Here is a 27,686-nt window from a genome sequence, read left to right as displayed (position 1 = left end):
ACATTTTATCTAACTACATTTATCTGGCAGCTATAATTACTTTTCTGATCCAGATTTTGCATATAAAATAGTATATATTATAACTAAAGGATATATAACAATACATTTAAATATGCAGCAGTTAAAACACTTTTTTTTAAAAACCACAGTAGCTTTGGTTACTACTTTGGGTATTTTACTTAAGTTTGCTGCTGATACATTTACCAGAATATGAATGTAAATATTTTGACACATTCTACATGTTCTATTGCTAGTTTTGTTTCAGCTGTAGAATTTCATGTCCCTTACTGATTACAGTAAATTGTATTGTTTCATTCGGGAATAATACAAAAATAATAACATTACATCTTCATTATCATTACATTTATTACAGAGACTAATGTTCAAGAAGGGAACTCTTATCCTCACTTTTTTCTTTTATCGTGTACTTTTATGGCTTTTTACAGATTTAAGATGATGTGACTTATGGCAAAGAAATGTCTGGTATTACTTTACACCTTCACCTTTGGTCTTAAGCTATAAACAAGAATGTGACACACACACACACTCCTGCACCTCTCTCTATAGTTGCTAGGACACACATTGACGTAATGCATTCCCTATAGACACACACACACACACACACACACACACACACACACACACACACACACACACACACACACACACACACACACTTGCTCAGATTAAATCCTATCATGAGTTTGTTTCCAAAACAGAAATGGTCCCACCTTAATCATATGGAATATATCGAATTGATCTGATGTGTGTGTGTTTCAGGGATAGAACCCCCCCCCCCTTCTCTCTTTCTCTGTCTGTCTCTCCCTCTCTCTCTCCCCCCTGTCCCTCGAACTCAGGATCAGGGTCTCCACCTTCCTCTGCCACCCCTTCTCTCTCTCTCTCTCTCTCTGACTCAGGATCAGGAACCTTTACCTCTCTCTCTCTCTCTCTCTCCCCCTCCCTCTCTCTTCTTTTCTTTCTCCCTCCCTCCCTCTCTCCCCCCCTCTCTTTCTGACTCAGGATCTCCACCTTGTTCTTCTGCCGCTCTTTACCTCTCTCCCTCCCTCCTTCTCTCTCTCTCTCCCCCCTCTCCCTCTCTCTGACTCAGGATCGGGGTCTCCACCTTCTTTTCATCCGTCCTGCTCCTCCTCCCTCCGCTCCACTCTCTCTCTGACAGCAGTGGTTTTGAGGTGACTGCCTGTGTGTGTGTGTGAACCAGCTGTTTCTTCCCTCCGCACTGTGTGGGTGAGATCCAGCGTCTCCAGCGTGTGAATGGCCCCGGGAAGGAGGAGACAATGGAGCAGGGATCCCACTGCAGACAGTAGAACTCCCGCACTGGTTTGAAGGAGCTGGGATAAACCATCACAGCAGCGGCAGAAGCAGCAGCAGCGGATGGAGCCGCGGTTTAACAAGTGTCCGGGACGCTCACCCACTCTTTAGTGAGCGCTCAGATATGAGCAGAATATATTAAGTCTATTTAAGGATTATCATAACAAAAGCGCGTCGGGACAAAAAGCTCATAAACGCGCCCGTTGTTCCACATTAAACTGGCAGGGAGGAAAAACACGTGGCTTGATTTAAAGGAGCCGAGGCGATGAAAACACCGGAGGGAGAGAGAGGTTTCATTCACTGGAGTTAAAGTAAGTCCTGCTTCTACTGTTATAGTTGTACAGTGTGTGTGTGTGTGTGTGTGTGTGTGTGTGTGTGTGAGTGTAAGTGTTCGCGTCACGCTTGTAACTAGTGAAGCTTGCGGTTGACTGAAGGAAAACTGCGGACAAATAACGTTCCAACAACTAGATCCTTCTCACTTTATGTGGCTAGCTAACAGAGTGCGGACACTGTTCTGCTGATGTGGAAAATGACACATTTTAGCTTCACTTTTCTTTCCAGTTAACGTGCAAAACCTCCGCTCGAAAAGCTCTATAATACAACATGCCTCTGTTGATCCGATTAAATGTTTGTATGATAGAACAAGACTTACTATTTATATGTTAAAATGAGGCTCTGTTCCATTCGGCATACAGCCAGCGAACATTACTTACCCTATTTTTTAATAATTCCACTATCATGATGTTCTTTCTCGGCTAAGTCGTCCACTGAAGTTCTCCCAAGTGGGCGGTAGTTAGCTGTGCTAGCAAATTATGACAGTTTTGATTATGTTTACATAAAGGCCTGCTTCATGTTATTTCTTATGCCGATTGTTTTCTAATAATCCCTTATACATGATTTCGTTGTTTTTTCATAATTGAACACTAAACATGTTACTTAAATGGAATCAAAGTTAAACTTGGCAGCTTTTTCGGATGGAGTTTGGTCTTTCACCCCACACATCCAACTATGAACACCTGCTCCAACTTGGCTGTCTCCTGCCATCCAGTCCCCAGCATTCTATGTCCCTGCCTCCATGTGAGTTATGTTTATAGACTACAAACATATACAGGTCTGTCAGAACACCCCGCCCCCCTGCAGTCTGGCATAACCAGACCCTAATGTGACTGTATACTGTTACACAGCTATTCCTTGTTGCCAGTGTGACCTGATCAGGGCTGGTACCTGGAATAGAAGAGAGCTTTCCTTCTGTGCATTCTGCTTCACCTCTGGGTGACTGAGTTCTGCTCATATTAGAGCCCCCCCTGGGGCCTTTTTCTCTGAGCCATTTGCACCATTCACACTCCTTTGGAAATGTGGTCATGTCTCTGCTGCCTCACCTTCTCAACATCTGTCATCTCTGACATATTGTGTTGGCCCCCTTGTAAAGAGAGCAGTCTGAGAGAAATGCTCATCAGGTGGCTGCAGATGTGATGTATAGGGCTGCTCCAGCAGGCCCAGAGCACGGGTCAGACATGTGTGAGAGAAGAAAGAGGCTGGCAGCAGCTGGTGTGCATATGCTGGGTTAGTGTGTCTGTGTGTGTGTGTTCCTGCATGTTGTCTTTGACCGCACATCCTCTGACTACACTGAGGTCAAGGCAATATGTCCAAATGAGACAGTGGATAAATACTACAAATACGCCAGTGCCTTGAGTAGACCAGGGTCGTGCTCACTCTATATAATGAAATCCCAACTATTCTTTATATGCTCTTTTTTCTTCTTTTTTTTTCTTCTTCTCTCTTCTTCTTGATGGTTATTATGTATTCATGAAATGAACATAACATAGGACAAATGTGCGATACAAGGAACCAGTGTAGATTGATTTTGAAAGAGGTTTCCTTACTCCTGAAACAGAACCTTGAAGTGTCAGTTTCACTTCTCCCCTTAATTGTGGAGGCAATGCTGACATATGCACTCATCCATTTGTCTCTTTCTCCAAACAGATCTGATCCCTCAAATCAGGGTATCTGCTTATTCCCAAGCACCAATTCAATATATCAGTCGTCTGTTTTCCTAGATGTAAACTCGCCATTTGCCAACAATTCCTCCAACTCAAAAGAGATCATGTGAAGGATATCTTGTGGACGTTTTCAGGTTAACCTCAGATTTATGAAGCAGTAGCTTTAGGTGAAGCTTGATGCATTGAAGAGAAATTGAGCAGTACTAGTTGATAAATTACCGATGCAACCCCAATCTGATCCATCCCTACATGAGTAGCTTCTGGGTATAATCCTATTTTTTTCCTTAATCCCTTCCCATTTTACCTAACTTACTTTTTATATCTCAATACTTTTTAGACTAAGAAACACCTTGTGTCAGAAAGTCACCCTGAGAGCCCAAGGTACCAACTGCTTATCATAATACTTTACTTTCCCGATGCCACCGGCCACCTTGTCTGTCTTATCTTCTGAGGGCCACCGCCATAACCTTGGTCGCTATGGCCACTACTGAACTGGGCGTGTTCATAATTTATCCAACTCAGTTCAGATGAAGCCACGCCCATTTTGGCTTGATCTAAGCCTCAGGGCAGCGACCGAGCCTATAACCATAAAGAATGTGGAAGTTGTTTTATCTTAAGTCAGTTAGGTATAAAGTTATTAATGACACATCAACACGTGCTAGAGATAAACAGTGAACTGTAGTCAACAGTAAGTGATAACAGACTAACAGATAACAGTCTAAAAAATAAGGAAGATTCCATCTCATTTCAGATACAACCCAAAACAATGTACCAACAGCAGCAACATACCGCACCTTTGTCATCATCGTAACAATAATACAACCTGTAGGAGTTTACCAGTAACAAGTTTTCATCATGGCCATAATAACAAGCAGGCGGCTAAAGCTGTGACCATGGTTTGGTAGAGTTCAGTCACAAACTTCTTGGTTATAAAATAAATCATGGTTTGGATTAACAGTAAATGCTTCCTTCCATTTAGAGGACCTTCGTTCCCACACAACATGATTCATAACTGTCTGGAATCTCAGTTTATTGCTGACTTTAGGGTAAATGAACGATTGGAAGGAGTAATGGGAATGAGTTTTGAAGCTTGTTTGCTTTTTACCAACAAACTAAAAGAAGCAACATTTGGATTGACTTTATTTTCAAAAAAGGGGCAAATAAAAATAAAACCAGCCAGGAAGAGTTTATAACGAGACAGAATTAAAGCAAATGTGACAGGGGAAGTACAGATAAACTATACCTGTGAAAGGCCTTGACAATTATGAATAAGTATGCAGGTATACAACCAGTACAATTGCACTTGTCACTTCATGTATTTTTAACCTGGACATGTCTGAATTCTGTAAGTGACAGGTTTGTGTACATTTTACTAAGTTTGCTACAGCAGCTTGGGATGTGAGTTGTCACCTGAATTTAAAAAACCCTCTCCCACCGTTCGGTTTGATACTGATTGATCCTCAGACCTGCAGCCATCTGCCTGTGGAAGCATGTTCTAACAGCAGGGGATTGGCTCAAGTAGTTGTGACAAAAGGAGAGGGAGGGAGGGAGTGGACGGGGGTGTCTGGGCAAGGAGGTAACATCTGTTGGGACAAGCAGTAACCAGCCTCTGTTAATTGTGACGAGCGTCCACTAGAGACGGCAGCTGACGGCACTGCTGCAGAGACTGCATCTGGTCTGTGGGATGTGGATGCTGTGAGAGCAGAAGGGATGTGAATAGGGCAGAATGTTTTGAAGATTCACTAATTCCACTAATGTTACACATAAAGTTGGGTTTACTCTCCAGGAGGGGCACGACTCAGACTGTGCAAACAGTTGTATAATGTTCTCTTGGCCGAAGGAGGGAGCACTTACTTTAGCCCAAACCACAATCTTTTCTTAAGAGTAACAAAGTAGTTTTTATGCGTAAAGTCGTAAAGGTTACGACTTGTCACCATTCCAGAAGTGTAACTGTGTGTTTGTTATTGTAACCGTGACCAAGAAGGTCTGCAAGACCTGCGACTGTTTTGGACGATGTTTTATCAGTCGTGCCCAAGGGTAAGAACCGATGACGTCTGAGGACTTGTGGAGAAATCTTCCATAGTGGCATCAGACTGGTTTGAACACGTGATCACTTCCTCCAAGTCATTTCTTCTGAACTTGTGTTTGCTCGGATGGTTTTTCCTAATGTGAATGCAGGCTTTGACCCCTCCTCCTCCTCTTCCCTGTATACTCCTTTCAGACCAGTCCCATATCTTTCTCTGGTATGTGCATCTGTGTTTGATGGGCCCTGGCTCAGTGAAAGGCAGTCATTGATTAACCGGTGGGCTTGACTCTCTGGCCTTTGCTGAGGCTGTAAACCATCAGCGTTCCATAGCAACTGTCAGCCATAGTTGCGGGCATCCCTTTGTCTACACCTCCTCTCCTACTTTAGTGACCTGGTTTAGTGGCAACGCCTTTGTCATCCACGACAACAAAATCACAAGTTTTTTCTGCCTCTCAGTAAACTAATAGTGGATAAAAAGTTGCTGTTATTACTCTGGCCTGGAGAACACAGTTTGGCTGAGAGGATGAGTGGAGTGATGTGCAGCGAAGCTCCATAGACTCAGGGTTTTACACAGATTTTTCAACTACTGTATCTGAATTACTTATATACAAGTGAAATTTCCTAGGCTGATAAATATCTAAAGAAACAATGGGCACCTTTAAGATTTTCTCTAAGCAGATTATGTACTGTAAATAATTTTGTACATATAGTATAAGCTCTTCTTTTGGGCGTTACTGTCAGTTTGCTGACTCTATGATTCTTACACAAAGGTAAAAGAAGAATGGGAAGAACCTCCCCAAGAGAGCTGTCATTCATGTCACCAAATGATATTGACAGAAATCCAACATCACTAAAGCTGTTTTAACACATGAACAACACATGAACTCTGGAGGATGTCTGCAGAAATGGGTCTGGACTTTCTCTGGAGTTTGTCTTTCACACATGAACAACGCAGCAGGAGGTTCTCTGCTCAGACGTGTTCACAACAACACAGAAATCTCTGGAAGGATGATGCAGCAGGCAGAGAGAAGATGTAACATATTAATTCCACTGTGGAGATCACGTGTTTTATTTCCCAGCACATTGACACCAGTGTCGACTCTTATCACCAAAATCTCTTGAATCTTGCTGTCTTTTTCAGTTGACAACTTCTTCTATTTCTCATCATTAGATATTTGTATAATTACAATAATTTTTGTTCGGATTTGCTTATGTTCATTACATCATTAACTCGCTCTCTGTGAATCATCGGGAGAATCTCCTGCTGTATATGGGCTCACTCCGAGATTACCCAGAGTTTTTACTAGAGGGCTAGCTGGAGAAATTCTGGAGACAGCTCAGAGCCTCTCACTTGTGTTCTCACATAATACCTGTTGAAAATGTCAGGTGATTATCCAAAGTTTGCTGCAGGTCTGAAAACAGATTATCATATCATATCATCCAGCCAATGAAAGTACCAGTCGATAATTATCCGTTGTTTGCAGAAGTGTTCATTGGCTGCAGTTCATGTCTGTCATGTTGACCAATTGTTGCTGCCGATTTAGGAGTTATTATTTTTTAAGCACAAACTTTTTTTTTTGTTTCTGTTCAGTTTTTTAGATGACGTATTTTAAATCCTACCAACAAAGCTCTGATTAGCTCCGTTATTTTCCAAACAGCTGTAACTGAGTAGAGAACCAGGACTGTATGAAACTCTTAGCATAACTGAGATGAGGGCTGGAACCAGGCTGCCCAAACCTTCCGCTCTACGGAGCTACTTTCTCCAACAAAGTTCAGATGATCCCACTTTTTATTGTCAGAGCACTCGCAATCTGCCTGCAAAAACCATCATATTTGAACATGAGAAGAAAAGCCGCTGTACACTTGGAAACGTCCTCAAAAGAAATTCCAAGAAGAAAGACTTCGACAGTACGGCAGATGGTGTTAAACCACCAGTATTCAGGTTTCTTCACTTCCTGCTTGTTCTTTTTGCCGTGTCGTTGGGTGACAGTGATCCTGTGAACATGCTTTAGATGAAAATGTGTTTTCACAGCTTCTGACAGACAGGCTGCTGCAGAGAGTCTAATGGGACAACACTCGTGAGCCGGATCTGAAGCCACAGACGTGATGTGCTACTCAACAAGGCACAGCCAGTGTTACTAGCATGTAACGTTTACAGAATAGCATTTCTTATATAAGTGTAACTCTAGCACTTTAACCAAACTTCCATGACTCTACATGAACTCACTCTGGTAGAATGTGAAGCGTTCTCTCTCTGACCACCTCTGGTTCCTCTGATCTAATCTTCTGGGAAATGTACTTGAGGCGGCCGCTCTGGAAAGATTTAATGTGGCCGCACCACAACCCATGGAATACTTGTACCACAGACACTTTTCAGATCAGGTCCAGTGCTGCCAACCATTTCTCTCTCCAATGCCACAGTACCCTTGAGGCATGATGTGGCATTAATGCTGATTGGCATGAAGTGTCCCAAATAAATACTCAGAAGGGTTCTTAAAATTATTAATCCTGACAGCTCTGGCATTAAGTTAGAAGATTTAGTAGATGTTCCTTTTTTAATGATTTTTTTCTAGACTGACTCAGGATTAGTAAAATATTCTATGTGTGTAAATAATGTATTTATTTTCTTGGACTTAAATCAAAGCCACAATACTGGACCTTGATTGGTTCAGGTCATCTACTGGATTTCAGTTATTCTTTATGACAGTTTTTCTTCTATCTGCTCCTGGTTACAGAAGTGCTCTAGTTTTTGGATTGTTGGTCGAACAAACCTGAAAAATCAATCAGTCAATTTGAACTGTGACAGGCATTTGTAACTGATCGTTTTGTAAGAGTCACTGACAGATGAATCATCAATTAAACTAATCAAGAGTTAAAGCCTTATTAGACTTATATTGCCTTGAAAACCTGGGTGAAATTAAACAAAAGCAAAGCAAATTCAACACATCTTTTTACACATGTTTTATACTTGCAAAAATGTATTAAATGGCAATGCACATGTATTTCCTTAAAAAGTCTCCTCTAAGGATTATTTTATGGGAAAATGTCTGTGTTCTATTATTTTGCTGACTGACAAAGACTATTTATAGATTGTCACCTTGACTCAATCTGTAGCAGTGTTTTCTCTTACAGTATGTGCTCTATAATCCACTTATGTGTTCCTAGTTTTATCAGAGAATGGGGTCATAGTGCGCTTGTGGGAAGGTAGGGATGACCTTTACAGTAAAATGTATGTGCTCATTCCATATGATGAGACTTATGGTAAATCGAACAGGTATTCTGTTTTTACAGCACAATAGAATTGATGGAAATCCACATTTTCTTATAAATATATTTTACTTTTAACCCACATTCCTGATTAGTATTTGGTCTTCTCTTTGTTAAAGTGGAGCTACGCAAGGGAACAGCACAGTGCAGGGCTGAAAGATGCTGTTCTTGCAGTAATGCTCAGAGTGCACTCTGTGTGATGAAGGTGGTGATTAGAGGAGCAGTTCCTGGAGTGTCGGAGAAGAAATTGTTCTTTCACACACCATCGGGAGAATCAATCTAACTGATTAACTCTCACACAGGCACGCACACATGCATCACTCGTCCTCCGCTCTGTGACTTCAATCCCTCTTACCAACATTGCCCGTCCTGTTCTACATGACTTCATGCGTTGTAAATCAGAATATGGCAATGTGTCATATTTTCCTGCTGGAAAGAGTCTGAAAAGCAGCCGTTAATTAAACTGATCTCGGTATCTGCAGCTCATTTCACTGTGTTCAGCCTGTCAGAGAGCTGTTTGTGAACCGCTGGCTCCTGGAAGAATCTTGACTTGCTTATCCAGGGTCAGGGGGTTCTTGTGGAGGAGGGGAACAAGAGATACTGGTGTGTTTTCAATATCTGAAGCTATCATTTCCAATGTGGGGCTGATACTGCACATAACAGAAGAGATCCAAATCACTGCTAATGGAGTGTGGGTGACTGGTGCATAGATGCGATCGATGTTTGTTATGTTGAATGTGAAGAGCATAAATATGAGCCCCTAAAATAGGTCAGAGCACGTCAAGGAAAATGACTCGTATTTTGTTTTCAATTAAGGCTTAGTGCAAGTACAAGGTTATTAAGAAGACTCCACATGGTTTGGAACAATTGAAACCAGATTGTGGTGCAGTGGTTGTTCTTGGAAAAAATGATGCCACACACAGTTTGCTATATACGCAACCAACTACTGAAAAACAGACGGGAAAGAGCTTCTGAGTTGGCACAATGATTATTAGTGGAAACTGTGCCAAAGAATACAAATTGGTTGTGATACATTTGTTTGGATCAGATGACCTGACCAGGACTGCCATAGTCACCTAACCATCTGAGTGTTTCCAGATATCAGGCTACATTGGTGCAAAGGTGCAGTAAAGATTGCATTCTAAAATCCTGAATTCACTAGATTCATTAATATCAGTCCCTCAAACACGTCAGATTTTTCCATCAAGATCCATGAATTATTCTCTGACAAAAATGTTGAAAAGTCCCCTTCCTTACTATGTTAAATAAAGTTGGAAAAAAATGTCCTGGCTTCTGATTCGGGTTTACACCAAAATTGACCCGTACCACATTCTTCCACCAAGTTTTGTGGTAATTGTTTTTTACGTAATCCCGCTAAATAACAGGCAGACAAATGCAGATGAAAACATAACCTCATTGGCAGAGGAAATAATGCTATTTCTCATTGGATCTAACATTTACTGCTACAGTAGCTGAACCTTTTGAAACGTCATTAATAAATGTCAAAGAGACCACCCCTCTGCTGTGGAGAAAGTTGATTCCCAGAGAGCTCGACCTCCATCAACCCCCGGTTCTCCTTTCCTGTCACCGCAGCTGATTAGCTCCTAGATCACTGAGGAAAACATGAGCTTTGAAGACGAGGCCTCACAGGTTGAAGCTCAGAATACACAGGAGGACTTTGGATCGGTACTGGAAAACTTTTTGGGGATCTCGGGGCATTTCTTTTCTCGAGACAAAGCATACAAAAATTGTACAGAACTCACTGCTAACTTGGTGCTTTCCGATAAAACTGAGACCAATTGGATGTTGAGCCCTGATATGTAATTGTGATGATTCATAAATGTGTTGAGCAGCACACAGACATGCCAGAAAAACAGACTCATCCCAAACATCTCTTACCCAAAGCCCTCCCAGTCTAAATAGAGGATTTAGTGATTTGGGGTGTGGTTAATGGATGGTCAACAACTCCACCGATTGGTTTTGTTGATATGAGAATGGTATGTGGTATGTGCTGGAGATAAGGTGAGAAAAAGACCCTTTATTTGGGTGGGGGACTGGTGTTTGAGACCAGAAACAGCGGCTGTTACGTAAAGTTACAGTTAACATAAGCTATTGACTAGCTCTGTTTTTTTCTGCTTCTTCGATCTTGGTTTTTAAATGTTCTTCAAGCTGGAACTATCCAAACAGACCTCTCTTCATACATCGGTCATTCCCAGTTCATTGACTTTACACAGGTGCTTCCATTAAATTAAACTGTCATTCCCGTAATTGCGAAACGAACCACTGCTGTTTCTCTGTGTCAACAGTTGCGACGGTGCTCTATAATGGATAACTGTATGATTTACGATCCGAACCATCCCCACCTTCTCCACTATGAGGATGATACATGGCCTGTTTAGAGCAGCTCCATATTCCTAACCATTCCAGGGACCTGGATAAATGCTCCATGTCTCACATAATCATAAATCTACTGCTACTTAGACAAGCTCTATTGTGTGACGCTCCCTGCAGTGTGGCTCCTCGCTGCTGGAGGATCCATCATGATAAGTAGCTGTGCGGTGTTGTAATGCTCGACTAGATGAGTGCTAATTGGTATCAAGAGACTGCCAGTAATGGTCTTCAGACAGCATTTCACTACAAGTCAATGGATTGATTAGGAAGATGCTGTGTGTTCTGCCTGACATTGGCTTTGCTTCGTAAATAGTTTTTTCACTTTTTTTAAATGAGCAAAGACTTGAGGTATTTTGGGACGATTATGTAGCTAGAATATTAAATTAAATATTAAATGAAGGCCTGTATTTCACATTTTCATGTTTTTATCCATCACAAACCCTGGTGGGTTATAGACAGACACGTGTTTTGTGCCAACACGGACAAAGGGATTTAAAATTAAAAGTGTCATCACCTTCATGAAATGAATACAACGGAAAAATATTTTGTTAGTGATATAATGTTGTTAGTCAAGTTGGAGCTAATACTATTGAATATCACCCAGGTCATTTTAGGCAGTTGTCAGATCGTGAAGTCAGTGTTTCTAAACAGAGAGGCTGTTTTCATTTTGGTTTAGGTAATGAGCTGGTTGATCATTTAATATTCTCAATCATTGATTTTGGCTGGCAGCTAATATTATAGTTTTCTAATTGTTTTACAAAAGTCTTTTATCTGAACAAGTGTTGAAATGATTAGCTTAAGTTATGATCTGATAAAACTTGGGGATATTTTTGTGGAGCATAACAATCATTTGGTCGTATTATGTAGTGTTTTTGGACTACTGGACCAAAACAACAAGCTGTAAACACATGCTCTGGGTTTTGGTAAATTGTGCTGACATTTTTGCTGTTTTGTTACATTTGAAACAAAAATCACTACTGTAATTCACATAGACATTAATTTGTCATTACCACTCTAGTCTAACTTCTGATTCCAAATGTAGTAAAAGCTTGAAAATAAAGTATGATAGTGAAACAATGCAATTAAATCGCACATAAATTTTTCTATGCAACTATAGTCAAATTGTGATTTGTTGATACGGGCTATGTAAATATATACTAATGCTGCATCATAGCCACTGTTTCTGAATGAGCATGCGTGTTGCGTGTGTAGACGTTTTTTGTGTGTGAGTGTGTGTGAGTGTTTGTGCTGTTTTGCTGACTCATCCCTGGTGGCCACTGTCCTGTCAGTGACCACACACAGGGCGCTGAGGGTGCACAGATACAGGGGCCGGCTCCCTCAGGGGCAGCAGAGCTTTCAGTGTTTGAGTGAGTGTCAGCTGCCAGCAGCAGTTTGTGCTGAGAGAACAGAGGAGAGGAGAAGTGTCTTTTCTCATCCATCAGCAAATACCTCTGCCCCACTCTGGTGCCTGTATGTTCATGCACACATTACTCACAGATACTCTTTGTTAACTCTTGGAACTTCAGAAGCATCAACTGAAGTTCAGAAGTTGTGGGAAAAACAGTATACATAACATTTAGAAAACAGATGTGTATGGGAATTTTTTCGAGATTTGTCCATTTAGTTTTTTTTTTTCAATTTGTTTTCCAGTTATCAGAATTACCAAAACTACTTTCCCTGACTTTTTGTAGAGGGGTGGGGCATAACAGTAAGGTGCCATTGAATTTTGGCGAATCTCCGGATCAGGGTGCGGATCCAGGAATTTTGCTAACAATTTCTTACACATTGTGAGAGGGCATTTTTTTAACATGTTTGTTGACTTTTCATAGAATGATTTATGGATCTTTTTGAAGTTTTAGGGGCTGATGTTTATGAGTGAGTGCAATACTGTGCTGAGCCAAGTTAAAATCTAGATCTAGTGAATTCAAATGTGATCTGTTGGGCTTTGGCAGAGGTATTTGCTCTACTGAGTGACATTCTACGTTTGACATCTTCAGAATCCCTGCTTGTTAAGATCCATGCTAATTGTGTGTTGAGTGCGCTAATTTAAATGCAAATGAACAACTATGAAGTTAGCTAATTAACTAATATGAAGTGGCTACAGCTGATGATTGTGATATAATTATTTTTGGAATAGAAAGACATAGAAAAAAGCCAGCTTGATGCCATCTGTGGTACTTTGAGCTAAAAAATGCAGCTTCCGTAATATCTTCATGGTATTTTCATAGAACATTTGAAGTCAATAGTTTTTACTGCTGCCATATATGAATTTACTGGACCTGGAATTCAAAACGAGGAGGTATTAGTGTATTATTTAAGATATATGCTGTTAAATAACAACCTTCCTCTTCATGGTTTTTCATTCAACAATAGTTATACAACCAGATAATATCTCATTGATATAGGATTTTCATTTACCCCTAAAGCAGGACTTTATCAAGTAATTTATAACAGGACACGGTTGGATGTGTAGACGTGAAGTCATCATTGTTCTTCCACGTCTCCTGTCACTGTTTTTACCCAATTGCTGAGTCAAAATGTTGCATGGTGTTCCACAGAGCCAGCTCTGTTATGACTGCGTCAGATACATGCGATTTCAAGCCATGCTCTTTTACCCAGCATTCTTCCATGAAGCTTCTGAATTGATCTTTACTGGGGAAATCGTGTTAGAGCAAGTCCGAGTTAGGAGTACGTGTTGTGAGTCTGGGAGGTGACGGGAGGAAAGGTAGCAGTACGTGTTGTGAGTCAAGGAGGTGACGGGAGGAAAGGTAGCAGTACGTGTTGTGAGTCAAGGAGGTGACGGGAGGAGAGCGCTGCTTGCAGAATCCAGAGGAAACAGGAGCTAGGTGAAGGAGTCGGATGACGCCTGAAGTGGAGAGCATGAAGACACGGTGGCTGAGCTGACGTGGCTCTGCAGACCGCGGTATTAACGTCCCGATGGCTGCTTCCAAAGGCCTTACTCAGCATCTTTTTGTTTTTCCTTTCATGAGCGAACTGATGGTGTGCTCATTTTCCTGCTGATGAAACATCCAACTATTGACAGAAACCCTTTCAACTGTGGAAAATACAAACCAAAATTATGTTGAGGATAGTTTTGTAACCACTGAGGGAAACGCTGATGGAAACTTTAAAAACAGGCTTCTGCACCACTTTATCCAGATAATGGAGGTAAAGAAGACTTACAAATGCAAACAAGCAAAACTCTGTTGGCTCACGCGATATGTAGCTCTTATTGTACCAATATAAAATATCTATTTCTAAATGCTTTTTAGCACTGCCCCTGTGCTAGTCAGCAATTATTTACAAGCTTAGGATTCCAACTTGTGTGCAAGACACACTACAGTGTGCAAAGAGACAGAGAGACACGTTGTTTCACTAACAAATAGTAATGACTTTCATGAAGGTTTTCCAAGGTCTTGCTTTGTCTGCGAGACTAAAGATTCAAGATCTCTTGTCACACCAGCGATGAAAGAGTGAAAGAAATTTCTGCAAAGCTCGATTGACAAAAGTAAGTTCGGTATTAAAAATAAAGTAAATGCTTAATAAAGACAGAACAACAATAATAATAATATAAAATGTACATGAATAAAGTATTTACAAAATATGATGTACATTAAAATACTTTCATAATAACTATGAAAGATGGAAAACAGTGAACGTTTAATACTTAAATATTGCAGTCATTCTATTTAATTTTGTTATATCGAATATTGCACAAGGTTAATGAACGAATAAGATCGCTAAACGTCCTGTGATTTCTGTATCACACACATTTCCTTATTATTTATCTGACAGAAGCAATCGACCACTAAGAGAGTGTTCAGCTGATGTAACTGTTCAAGTTATTCAGAAATGTTTGTGAAGAGATTTCTTATAGATCAGGGAATTGAAAATGTTTTTACAACAGCTGCCATGATTCACAAGTCTCGTTGTGACCAAAAGGTTGCTAGTTCAAATGTGAGCCTTGTTTACACTTGGGTCAATAAAGACCAAAGAAAACAACAATTCTACACCCAACAACAACGAGTGGCTTTTCCGTTCAATATAAGGAAGGGCTCTTGCTGAATGTGTTTTCATCCTGCCAGTAATTATCCAAACCCTGATGACTTGCATGAACTTGTTGTAGCTTAAGAAATCAGTTTGGAACTCCTCAATACACTGCACCATTTAAATTAACACTCAAAGCAAGGTTGAGTGTTCAAGAGTCCTATCTTGTGTGGAGTTGGATTGTTCTCCAAGTGTCTTGAAGGGATTCCTTGTGTTGCTCCAGTTTTCTCCCACTGTGTTAATACTTACAGTTTATTTGGTGACCCTCAACTGCCTTGTGATTGTGTGTCTTGGTGGCCCAGTTATGGCTACATCCATACTGCTACCTTTTTTGTTGGAAATCGGCTTATGTGACCACTTGCCTGCACTCAGCGCATGTCGATGTACACAGATTGACTGCTAGGAAAGAATAATTCATTTCCTGGCCAAGGATGTATGATACAACTGCATGTTAGCAGTTGTATCATTGTAAAATACAGAATTTAACAGCTGTTAGCAAACACAACAGGGTCAACGCGATTTTAATTGATTATCCATGTTGAGTTCGACGCTGGTAGCTGAGTGTAATGCCAGTTGTTCTCTTCTGGAAGAGGTTATGCGATAGGAGTGTGAGGAATCAGCAAAGGCTAAATTGTATCCATAGCAAGGTTTATGCATTTTCAGGCAAGTTAGTTAGTTCATGTGTTGGGTGAGGGAGCCCAGTGAAAGGAAAGATTGGGTAAGACATTTTAAAAATAGAAATGGAATTAAGGTATTTTCGAGTGGAAACCGGTGTGATGTCTGTTCTGAGTGACTCCTGAGGTGTCTCTGCTTTTACTGACCTGTTCCGCTGCCTCTGGGCTGCAGATTTATCTATTTGTCACAACAGCCACTTTCCATCATTGTGCGTCAGTTGTGTCCGTGCCCGCCGCTCGTGATCTAATCAGGTGTTTCCTCCCAGCCTGTCAGTGTATGTTTGTCCAGAATAAAAGGGCATCTGGCTTTATTGTACATCACCTTTGTCATGGAGAAGTTTCCACCTTCTTGTTCTCCTGTGACGACAAGCAGGGATCTTATCTCTGCTCTGCCTGGAAGACCTCTCCCTCATAATCTCAGCAGGACAATGGCGCTAAATTGAGAGGGCAATTAACATGTGACCGCTTATCTTTTATCGGTCGTGTGGCACATGAAGAGGCTGAATTATTTATGTCCATTACGTGTTTTGACCTTTAAAATCTTTATGGAAAGTGGATGTGATTGGTATCACCATAGAGACTGAGTGTGTTTGTATGGTCTGGGGCCTGATCAATGTGAGGATCAGCTGTGTCACTTCATGACTTTTATAGTGTTTGTAATACTGTGCTTCTGCTGCTTCATATTAAGCAAAAAATAATCCTCAGCACATTTTTATCCCTTATTCTTGAATAAACACAGACAAAATATGTATCACACAAGTAATAGATGTTTAGGAAGAATTTGGGAAGAATTCAAACCTGAAATATACTTAGCCATCTAAAGTGGATATGGCTCATTTGCTATCAACATTCGGGTGGTTGCGGAGCATGATGTAGAGTGAGTTGTCCATTAACCATAAGGTTAGTGGTTTGATCCCAATGCACCTCCAGGCTGTGGGCCAGTCTCCCTGGGCAAGATACCCAACAGCTGTGCCGGCAGTGTGTGTGTCTGAGTGTGTGTTTGAATGTTTGCATGAATTGGTGAATGTGACTTGTATTTAGTGTTTGAAATTCTGTAGATGTTGACCTTCAGAACAAGGTGAAAATAGATACTCATGGTCATTTTCTCCTTTTGTTGTTATACAAATATTGTACAGCCAACGTTTTAACGTTGAAACCTAAATTGAGGCACCACTGGCTGCATCAGCTGCCTTATAGTAGCACTCTATGTATTTTTACATTAACTTTGAACTTTCTAGAAACAAATGCAAATATGAAATCATGCCGAAATATCATGAGTTACAGCTTGCACAGTTTGGTACACATTCACAATTTTTCAAAATATAAATTAATATTTTTCAAACAGAAGACTCAGTCTGTCATTACTTTGTCTTGTGTGGGATTAATCATCTACCAAACAGCATTTTTCCAGCTTATTATCTCCATAATTGGATGCTTTTCCTGTAAGGATGTTGAGGCAATGCACATCAGACAGTTTGAATGTCTAAACCCATGGGTTTAGTTTACGGAAAGAAGACGGGCTCATTTAGCGTTGGGGGTATTTTACTAATTAAAAATGTAATTAACATTCCTGATGCAACTTGCTGCTTTCCAGAAAGAAAAAAAAATAGGCTTTGAAATGCAAATTAGATGCTAATGTTTTTTTGTGTAAATTATGAATTTCTCATTTTTATGCAAAACCCAAACTGGTGTGATTCTTTAAGATGATTGCTGCACTCTGTCTTCTATTTAAACAGTAATTTGTCTCATCTGAGTTTATCACCTCACAGTGACAAAGGCGCCCTCATGCTTTGATTTTCCATAAGTCAGTGTTGATGATGTCATCTGAGTTAGCACAGCCTTTTCAACTTGCACTGCTTCAACATCCCCACCAGAGCGGACAAACACACACGCACACACACACACCTTGCCAACCTCTCTTTGCTATTATGACATTCCTCTGTCTCTGTCCAACCTGTGTGCTTAAAATAGTTGCAAGCTAGGTTAATGTTTAATTGGACATTTGTACACTTCATATGAAGCTAGATATTGCAGGTGAATAACTTAACTTACCATTCAGACTGGTAGCTGGGGCCTCTGAAGCTTACTGATTAACATGCTGTGTCGTTGTGTTTACTACACCAACAGTTGGGTTATGGTCCCGAGTTAATGATATAGCATGGCTTGATAGATTCAGAAGTCTCACCACAGATACAAGCAGTGTCAATTATGTAACTGTAATCTTTAGTCTATTTCCTATCCATCGTTATCTTGCAAGAAAAGAGGTCCTTAAAGAAAATCTGAGGCAAACTGCTTTCATCTTAGGTACAGTGTCAGCGTACAGGCTGCTGTGCCTAAAAATAAATCAGTTTTGTTAATAACATGCACAATAGACCATAATCAATGCTCAATGGATTGTCACATTGGCTCGTTCATCCATCATCTGCGGTAAGACTGATAAACAGGAAACTTAACAAAACTACAGTATTTGAACATTCAGAAAAGGACATCTTGACTTGTTGGCAATCTATCATCCTGGGACGCCACTCTAGCTGCTGCTCCTTTTTGCTTTTTATATTGTTATTTAGTTCTTTAAATTATAATTATAATGATATTGTATAGTATAGTAGATGTATAGAATCAAATATAACAAGGCCTTACAATTCTGTTCTCCATCTAGAGTTTTTCCAATGAATTAAAAAAGAGACTCACTCCTACATGCTTATCTGCCTTGTGTACTAATATCTTTATTTCTAAGTCTGTATGGTCTGCATTTAAAAAGTGCTTTTTAAGTTTTGATGACCACTCAAAGCTCTTTAGAGTTTATGTACTTTAAAGAAATTGCACGTTTAGCTCAATTGGGATTCTGAGCCTCGCTAACTTCTGTAGTTCCCTGAAACTAAAGGTAGAACATTTTAAACTGTGCTGTTTTTTGTGTGGGTCTAAGAAATTAATAGAAACTACATTTGTGCTGTTTTCCAGGCTGCATGCTGTGTTTTGGCCAATCAAACTTCTTTCGCTTCAACCACCCCGAAGAAGCCTTCAGAATGAAGAGCATGATGCCCCAGGGAGGAAGCGTCTCCACGGGGGACTACAGAATGCGTGCAGGTAATGTAATCAGGCACTAATGTGCATCTTTAAATTAAGTGACTGAGTTTTTGTCACATTAGTAAGAAACAGCATTTCTCCTCCTGATTTCTGGTTTCGGTTTGGCCTTCTATGGATGAAAGGCTGACATTGTTTAAGTGGCGAACAGGTTGGTGAAGAGGTGGTGCAGCAGGGTTGTTCATTTTATAGGTGGCTACTTGCACTGCAGTAAACCCTGAGCATTTTACCCTATTTTATAGGTTGGATAAAGTGGAGGTAGCAGCAGCTGTTAACACTATACAAGTGAGTTCATTTGTTGATAAACAGGCAGTGGTGGATCTAGGATTTTTCTGAATCAGGGGCCATAAAGGGGCCAATTATATGTCCATCATCTGTGCACATTTCCTGATTCATTAAGGTTGACATTTAAGTCATTCCTTGTTTACTGTTAGTTCTATAGCTTTTAGCAAAGCCACACATCACTGATTATATATTTTTTAATTGTTCCTTGTGGACACTGTGTTTTCAAAGAAAAATATGTTTAACAATTGGTCATACTTATTGTTGGTATTTTTAGTTCTTTTAAAGACTACTGACTGGACAGGGGCTGTTCAAGGGGACAATCCTATTCCAGCTGCCAACCCTGAATTTGTCGCTGTAAACAGGACTGAGCCAATATATTGCTTTTGCCCCTTGATAACCTTTTCAGATTTAGCTTTTTTGTGTTTTAATTATTATTATTTATTTATTTTGTATTAATAAGCTAAGTGAGTTTACACCACTTTTGCTGTAAGATCTGCTTTAAGACATGGGCACATTTCATTATTTTTAATGCCCCAAATGGTTCTGCCAGAGCATTTCTACACTAAACATGTTGAATATGTAATTACAGCTCTGCTACAAGAGCATTATTGTTGGTATCTGTATGAAGCCTGAAGAGTGCCCGGCATGTTTTATGAGCATCTCATTCCTCTACGTCTCCAAGCAAAGTTTTTATATGCACGTATGCCTTCGTGTATTCTGAATATTGCTCCTTATAAGCTCACTACTATAAGTGTGTCTTTTCTTGGCCAGCTCCACTAGCACGGATCTGCCACGGCGTTGTGTCAGTTCAATCCTACTGTTGACGCTGCCTGCTACCAGGGTACGACTGCGGCGCGCAGTTATGATCATCGAGTGCTGTGTCCTTCCTCCCCCGCTAATGAAAGCCTTCCGTTGTTTAGAAACCTACCATTTTCCTCAATTATGCATTCCTGAGTTGCATCCAGATGAAGACTGTTCATGCCACTCCCAGGATAAAGAAGGCATATCTGTCATATCTGCTTAGAGAGACTTTGAAATTGCACTTGTTATCTGTGTATGGACTCGTTAACCAGAGTTTTGGCACGTACATGCCATGTGTACGTGAGTTGCACGTGATGATGCGTTTTAATGCGTGTTATTATTGGCTGAGATTAAACATGATACAGAGTGAAAGCACTTATGTGCCCAGTTTGACACGTAGCCTATAAGTACCAATGTGTTCAGTAAGCTAGGAGATCAGGCTTAGGTCAGGTTTATTACACATTGGTTATGAATATGAATTGGAAGGTGTCATGCACCATGAGGCCAGCAGCAGGTGAAGTTGGGAAACGAGGAAACGAAGTCCAGTCAGTTCCTTCAAAATGATGAAGTGTGCATACACCAGGCTGAAGCTAGTTTGATAATCACTAGCACGTAAAGAAGTTTACATTGAACCCCTGCATGTGTCAGTCTTACCGCACCAGCTGTGATGAAGATTTGGTGACTGGTAAATTTGCGTAAAATTTGCTTTTCCATTCTGCATCTGTCCTCCTCCTGTGTCCATCTGTCACACAGCTTTGCGGTGCCGGTCAAGTTCACCTGTCTGTTGTTGGGTTTTGGTGAGCTTTGCCAGGTCAGTGACGGGTCCACTGACCAGCTGTCTCCAGCCAGCTGTCTTCCAGCTCCCACCTCTTCACTGATTGGACGTTTCCTGTGCCTCTCTGCCAGGCCAGCAGACGGCTTTGTGGCACTGAGCTGTTTGCTTAAAGAGGCCGAGGGCTGGGGTTACAGTAACTTGCTCAGAAACTATTTATATACCTCCAGTTCATTCTACTGTCTGTCACCTCTGCCCCCCCCCCATCCCTGGGTTTCCCCTTCAGTTCCCTCTGCACTCCCCCCCACCTGCCTGCTATGTGTTTACTTCGTCCACCTTCCGTATGTGATGCGACGGCTGTATCCGACACCGGCTGCTCGAAAGTGTTTGTTAAGCAGAGCTGCGGAGAGAGCTGACTGTTTGGGATGCAGTTGATTGTTATTGTGATTAATCTATTATTCATTATTCATTTTAGATTTTATTACGCAATAATAACCGTGGGAGAAATAATCGAAATACAATACAATAGAGTTTGATTATTTACAGGACAACAAGAGAAGTCTGTACCTTTTTATTCCGTTAACTCCGTTAATGGATTAATAAGGTCCCTATTTTAGGATGCATTTGTTTTGTTTTATTCAGAATTGTATATGAAAAAGCTCAGCAGGTATGGTACATACAGTATAACCTGTTAAATAATTGTTCTGCATTTATTGTTTTTGACAGGACATATGACAGGTGAAAACTGAATATTATTGTTTAGACTGTATCATATTTTATTTGATTATATTATAAACATGTGTTTAAATGGTGGCAGGATATAATTAACTCAGTTAACTCAAGTATTTTTATGTCACTCAATTTATGACAACAACTACTGCAGTAAAAATATTCTAATCCATACATAATAATTAACTTATACAAAATATACAAGTGTTCCAGTATACCATACACATTGCCATACATTTGTTGCTTTATAAATACTTTTAATTTTGATACTTCAATTCCATTTTGTAATAATAATTTTAATTTATGGGACATAATTAAAAAGTGTTTCCACTGCAGAAACCATTAACTTCCTCCTCCCTTAGTTTTTGTGCGTGTCATAAAAAATCAAAGAAGTTTACGGTCAAATAAAATATATTTATGGCTTGAGTTCTTATTGTCGGCTGTGTGTGCATGTGTACAACTTCAAACAGTTGCACTAAACACAGTGTTTTTAAATGAATTAACTCCCACAATAAGAAAACAGTTGTCGACAGAATTCAGCATCGGTTTTTATGCACAGTTTTCTCCCATTGGAATTGTTGGAATAAGACTTTAGTTCCTGTTTAAGCTAATGTTGTGTCCTTATGATCAGACCTTGATATAAAAAAACATATTTTAAAAAGCCTCTCATTTTCACTGAAGAAAATCAGTGAATGTCATTCATTGGTGTTCCAATAGCAGAACAACTCAATGCATTTAATGCAGTTGAAATACCAGTGTAGATATAATTATTTCAGAAAAAAAAACGAGTCATCTAAAATTTGGATAATGACAGAAAGCAGTCCACCGCCGACTATGTGGAGACCTGTCAAAGTTCACAGCAGCCTGGATAGGAAGTGCGACGTCACCAGGACACCGGGAGGAGGACGATTTTACCTTCAAAATAAAATAAAACATCATTAATTTGCTAGGAGCGATCTATTTAAGAAACATATTCAACTGAGTATTCTGGTATCATGTTGTTCTTAAAATACAGTGTACAGTGTAGAGCCTGCCTACTATTACCTGTCATAACTCAAGTGACAGTGTTGGTATTTGAGGTAACGAAATACACTTACTCTCACACTGAGGACATCACATTTACCCTGAAGCTATTTGTTTGGTTCTAAGCGATGTCACGAGGTTTACAGTAATATTTCCCGCGTGCACTTAAACATGACCGCTGGTTTTATTTTGAAGGCCGTGGTGGCGAAAACCCGTGTTTTGTTTCCGGTAGCTTGACAGCGGAGGTACCGTGGGCAGCGGCGGTGCCTCAGCTCCCCAAGCCCCGGCTGAAACATCCCCCTCGCCGGTGAATCTCCAAATCTCCCTCGGTGCGCGTGGAGCCAGGCGCAGCAGGGCTCCGTCACACCCCGGTGCGTCTGTCCGCGGGGTCCGGAGGATGTGGGCCCCAGTGTGCGGTCATGTTAGCAAGTGAAGCCCGTTGACACTGACCGGGTCGCAGTTGTGCTCCTTCATGTGAGTAACCCCGCTGCTCGGTGTGTGAGGGCGAGAGAGGTGATGAGGCACCGGCCACAGGACACGAGACCGTTCGCTTGTTTGTCCCGGAGGGTTTGACACAGGTCGCCAATAAAACACCTGATCAAGTAGAAAAACACACATATCTTTTCTTGGAGCGCAGAATCCCAGTGTGAGGGGGAAAATGTGGGGGGACAGCAGAGGATCCTCATGTTCGTGTATCGCAACAAGCTCTCGCTGATGATGTCACCGATGCCGAACAGTAGATGTCATCGTGTTTAACCACATCTCTCGTGTCGTGTCGTGTCAGACTCGCAGTGTCGCCGCCGTGGTAGCGAACGTCAAATTGCCCGATTTTCCAACGAGGTTTGGCACGGTGCACTCGGAGGCGATGACATCATTGCATGGGTTTTCCCTCAGCAAACGGATGCATTTATTTTTGTCGCCCCCTCCTCTCTGCACCCCACCCCCCTTATTTTTGACCCTGCACGTACTAACCCATGAGGGTTGTTGTCATTGAGATTCACGTTGAGCTCAACAGATGAGGCGTGTCTGTGTGACCGCCTGCAGACCACGATGCTCTATGATGCTCGTGTGAATGTGTGCAGGTGTCTATCGAAGGCAGGGTCATCGCACGGGAGCAGGCAGCGTCCGTCCCTGCTGAACGCAGCTGATGCATTATTTGTGCCTATTCTTTTGGCTGATGGGACTTGGCTCTCTGACGTCATCTCCACTAAGAGACACAAAATTGACTTCTGTTTCTATTCTGGTCTGTCTTTTGTGTGTTATCTTCTGCTTGACTCCGTTGTCATCTGTCTGATTTCTAATGTTATTACAACACCACTGAGCATGACAGCTCTACTCTTCTGTCGTCTCGCGTTACCTCTGTGTTCGCACTAATGACTCCACACTGCAATTATCCTCATGTTTCCATTGAAACAGACATCGAGTCAATTTACGCAGATTTCATTTAGCAGTAATAGAACCTGATCTGTGCTCTGATCCTTGCCCTAAGGCCACACTGGTGAATCTCCCACGTGGCCATGTGTTTCTGTTGTAATAATCTACTATGCTGACATTAAAGAGAGACGGTTAAGATTAGATTATTTGGCCTGTGTGCTACGTTGCTTTCGGGCTTTACTGTAATTGGGTTACGCAGGCACATTTTCTCCTGATCCCTATCCATTGCACACGCCTGTCTCTCGGTTCATCTCCTCGCCCGTGTCCTTCCCTTTTTCCTCACCACTAATCCCTTCTCTGCCCTTGTGATCGTCCGGAATCTACACTGGGCCAGGAAAGCATGGATATTTAATGAAGAAGTTTTCACAAGATCATGACTGGATGTGGAGGTTCTGAATTATCAAGCAAATTTGTCATCATTCCCGGACGAGTTCGATTCTTTTGCAGTGATTTGCAGTGTGCGATTTCTGGACAGAAACACAACCTAACCAAACAAGGCACAAAATAACACTTTGCAGGAATGAAAGCAACGCACCTTGTATTAGTGATGGGAAGATAAGGGGTTAAAACAGCCGACAAAATCAGTTAAACCATATTGCAGTAATTCACTTTCAGAGTAAGTCATCGAGGTTTCTTGTGCTAAGAACTAAGGTTAGTTGTTAAGAGATCTGAGACCTGTGAGCAGAGATCTGTGAGCATTGCTCTTTATTCTGATGAATGAAGAGCAATGCCACTGGTTGTGTTGATGTTCCTACTTATGAGAAAGTAAAATGCAGTGAGTCAATATTTAACACTCTCCAAATAGTAATGCTGTGACACACAATTTCTAACTCTGCAAAGTTATGACTGTTTAGCCAATTTCTGGGTAAACAGTAGAATTACACTGTTACATACTTGAGAGACATCTCCCGGGGATATGGGCTTGAACCCATTTGATTGACAAATGCAGAACTCTGCCAGATGACTTTACATTGCATTGCCAAGTTTAACATTATGGTGGAGAAGCCTGAAAGTTTCTTGGCAGAGCTCTCAGATTCAAAGTTAATGTCAGTGTGATTGTTACACATAGCCCTTCGTTGTATCAAGTGTTTTTAAACCCAAAGCTTGATATTCTTTTCCTGTTCTCTCCCCCTTTAGACACAGAGAGCTTCGTCAATGGGAATCACCAGTCCAGTCCCGGCAAGTCGCCCTCAGCTCCTGGAGAGAGAAACCAGTCTGAGCATAGTGCAATCGTCAGCTCAATTGAGAAGGACCTCCAGGATATCATGGACTCCCTAGTCATGGATGACCCTCAGTCTTCTTCCTTGGAGGCCAAAAACCCTCCTGGAGGCCAATCGATTCCTCACTCGCCTCTGTCACCCATGGTTAATGGGGGAGGACGGTATCTGCTGTCCCCTCCTACCAGCCCGGGGGCCATGTCTGTGGGGTCCAGCTATGAGAACAATTCCCCTCCCTTTTCCCCCCTCTCCTCACCCTCAGCAGCCAGCAGTGGGAGCTTTACCAGCCCATCTCCTAGTGGAGGACCCCAGGACCAGAGTTATTCTCTGCCACCAGTGCCTGTACGCTCCTCTAGCTACAATTTCACCTCCCAGCCTCCACCTTTACCCCAGCCACGGACCATTTTGCCTAGCTTTAGCAGCGGGGGGGCTGGTCAGAAGGTTCAGGAAAGCCCCAGGCTGCAAAGGAAGGTCCTAGCAGAAGCTCCTCCGAGCCCCAAGCCAACTCGCAGAGGACTAGGCCAAGATGGCTCTGAAAGCCCTCGACAGATGTCCCTGCTGTCCTCTTGTGAATCTCTCAATAGTAGAAACATTGTGCCGAGTAGCCCCAGACTCACTCCTAAATTCCCTACCTGTTCGTCCCCATCTCCCTCTAGTCCCAGGACCAAGTCAACGACGGTGCTCCATGAAAGACCTGCCAGCCCCTTTAGAGAGCAGACCACTTTAGCTGATCGCTCCCTCACCTCTAGCCCTTCCAGGCAGCTTTCCCAACCCATCAGAACCTTCCAGCCTCCTTTGGACCCCATTGTGCATGTCATCCAAGGTTCTCCGCTTCAGCAACATCCACGTTCACTGCAGCCCCCTGAGAGCCCTCGCATGGCCCGGAGGAACCTGGAGCTGAATGGTGGGAGCGGAGCAAGCAACACTATGAGAGAGCTGCCTCCTCTCAGCCCCTCCATGGCCCGGAGAGGGGTCCCAGTACTCCCAGGAGCGCTACCAGGGACAATCCCTTCCTTGAGGACCCCAGATAGTCCCTCAGGTCTTTGCAAGCTTGTCCCAGAGAGTCCAAGGCTCAGACGGAAGAGTGGATCTACATCTGAGGAGCAGATGTGCACCAGGGGAGTCAGAGCCCGCAGTCCATCCCCCACCTCTATGATGATGGAGGGCAGTGGTAGTTGTGCGGGGGTACGGAAGGCGAGCGTGGGGAATACCCTCTCTCCTGCTTACAGTCTGGGCTCCCTGCCTGGCTCTTCCCCTGCTGCCAGTCCCAGGACCCACAGGAAGATGTCTTCAGGGAGACCTCACCCTGGGATGAGGGAGAGGAAGAACAGCATCACCGAAATCAGCGACAACGAGGATGAGCTGTTGGAGTACCACCGACGACAGAGAGAGGAGAGGCTTCGAGAGCAGGAAATGGAGAGACTGGTGAGTCTGGATCACATGTCAGCATGAAAAACTGTAATTCAGTTTAAGAATAACTCTCAACATCTCTTTACAGGTTAAAGTAGTTTTGCTTAATACTTCTACTCATTTCTGTAGCTGATTTTAAAGAGATATTTAATCATTGTTATGGCTTAATTTGACATTTTACTGGGGTTTTACCAGTTTGTCACACAGCATCTTGGCTGTTATATAGTTGATACCGAACTGTAATACATAATATAAAAGTTATTCTGTGACAGATAATGCACTATTGACAATTGTTTTTTATACTGAACATGATGGAACCCAAGTTAAAAATATAAATTTTGTCCAATCAACAATCTAAATGAAACCAGTAAATCTTTGTTTAGGTGGAGTACTCTAAGTTGTGGGCCAGCCAACTGAAGGCGTTTAGTATTTATAATCACAACTATCTCCGCAATGTTCCCTTGAGCAAGGCACTGCACCCACAAATTGTTGTGGTTGATTTATTTGAAAAGTAAGGGACCATGCATGTTTAAACAGGATTATGCAAATGTACTATTTTCAATAAGTTTTGTCTTTTAATGAAGAAAAAAGCCTCTATGAGTGGTAGCTACTTGTTTTGGGCTTAAATTCAGATTTGAACTTCTTCTTGAACATATTTCAGGTCTGTGATCTGCTCAGCTCCCAGAATGTTTAAAAGAATTAAGAATCATTAATATCTTGATGATATTACATGTCCATATATTGAATACAGTGGTACTAATAAGACTTGGATAACTTGCAGGAGTTGTTTTGGGCTTTTTGAAATAAGTATCTCACTATATTATTGTTGAATTATGGTGAGTTGCAGCAGTAAGCATGGATATGATTACTCATTTAGTTTTTTTTCCCCAAGGTGATGAGTGAGGATTTTACTGAGGATCTAAGGTTTGGAAAGACCCTCAAGCTCCCTCTAACGCATCTGAAGAAGTTAATTAGAGTGATTATCACCTGAGGAATTTCTGTTTGGGATTACATTCTGCTTTTCTAACTCTTATCTGTCTGACCTCCTAGAGGAAGGGAGTGTAATGCCTAGAGTTATCTCCATCGAGATAATTTTCGGAACTGGTTACTCCTTTTCCAAACAAACACAAACTGTCTGCAACTTGGCTTGTCTGTTTAAACTGCTGCTGACATGCGGTCTCAAGGCGCCAGATGAGC

General features: G+C 41.7%; 1 protein-coding gene across 9 annotated transcripts in view; it reads left to right on the top strand.

Moving 5' to 3' along the window:
• The window catches only part of phldb1b (pleckstrin homology-like domain, family B, member 1b), a 79,086-nt gene that overhangs the window by 8,575 nt on the left and 42,825 nt on the right, over positions 1-27,686 (top strand). For 8 of the 9 annotated variants that reach the window (XM_062385310.1, XM_062385307.1, XM_062385302.1 and 5 more), the window contains 2 exons: positions 18,696-18,821; positions 25,000-26,504. In XM_062385310.1, coding sequence (XP_062241294.1) covers positions 18,696-18,821; positions 25,000-26,504 — 1,631 coding nt within the window. Of the gene's footprint in view, positions 1-1,127; positions 1,641-18,695; positions 18,822-24,999; positions 26,505-27,686 lie in introns of those variants that run through there. The other variant, XM_062385304.1, reaches the window with a different exon arrangement.

Source organism: Platichthys flesus, chromosome 4 (genome assembly GCF_949316205.1).
Source record: "Platichthys flesus chromosome 4, fPlaFle2.1, whole genome shotgun sequence".
In the NCBI taxonomy this organism is placed as follows: domain Eukaryota; kingdom Metazoa; phylum Chordata; class Actinopteri; order Pleuronectiformes; family Pleuronectidae; genus Platichthys; species Platichthys flesus.
The sequence above is the reverse complement of the archived record's forward strand: the minus strand, read 5'-3'. Positions and strand labels throughout refer to the sequence as shown.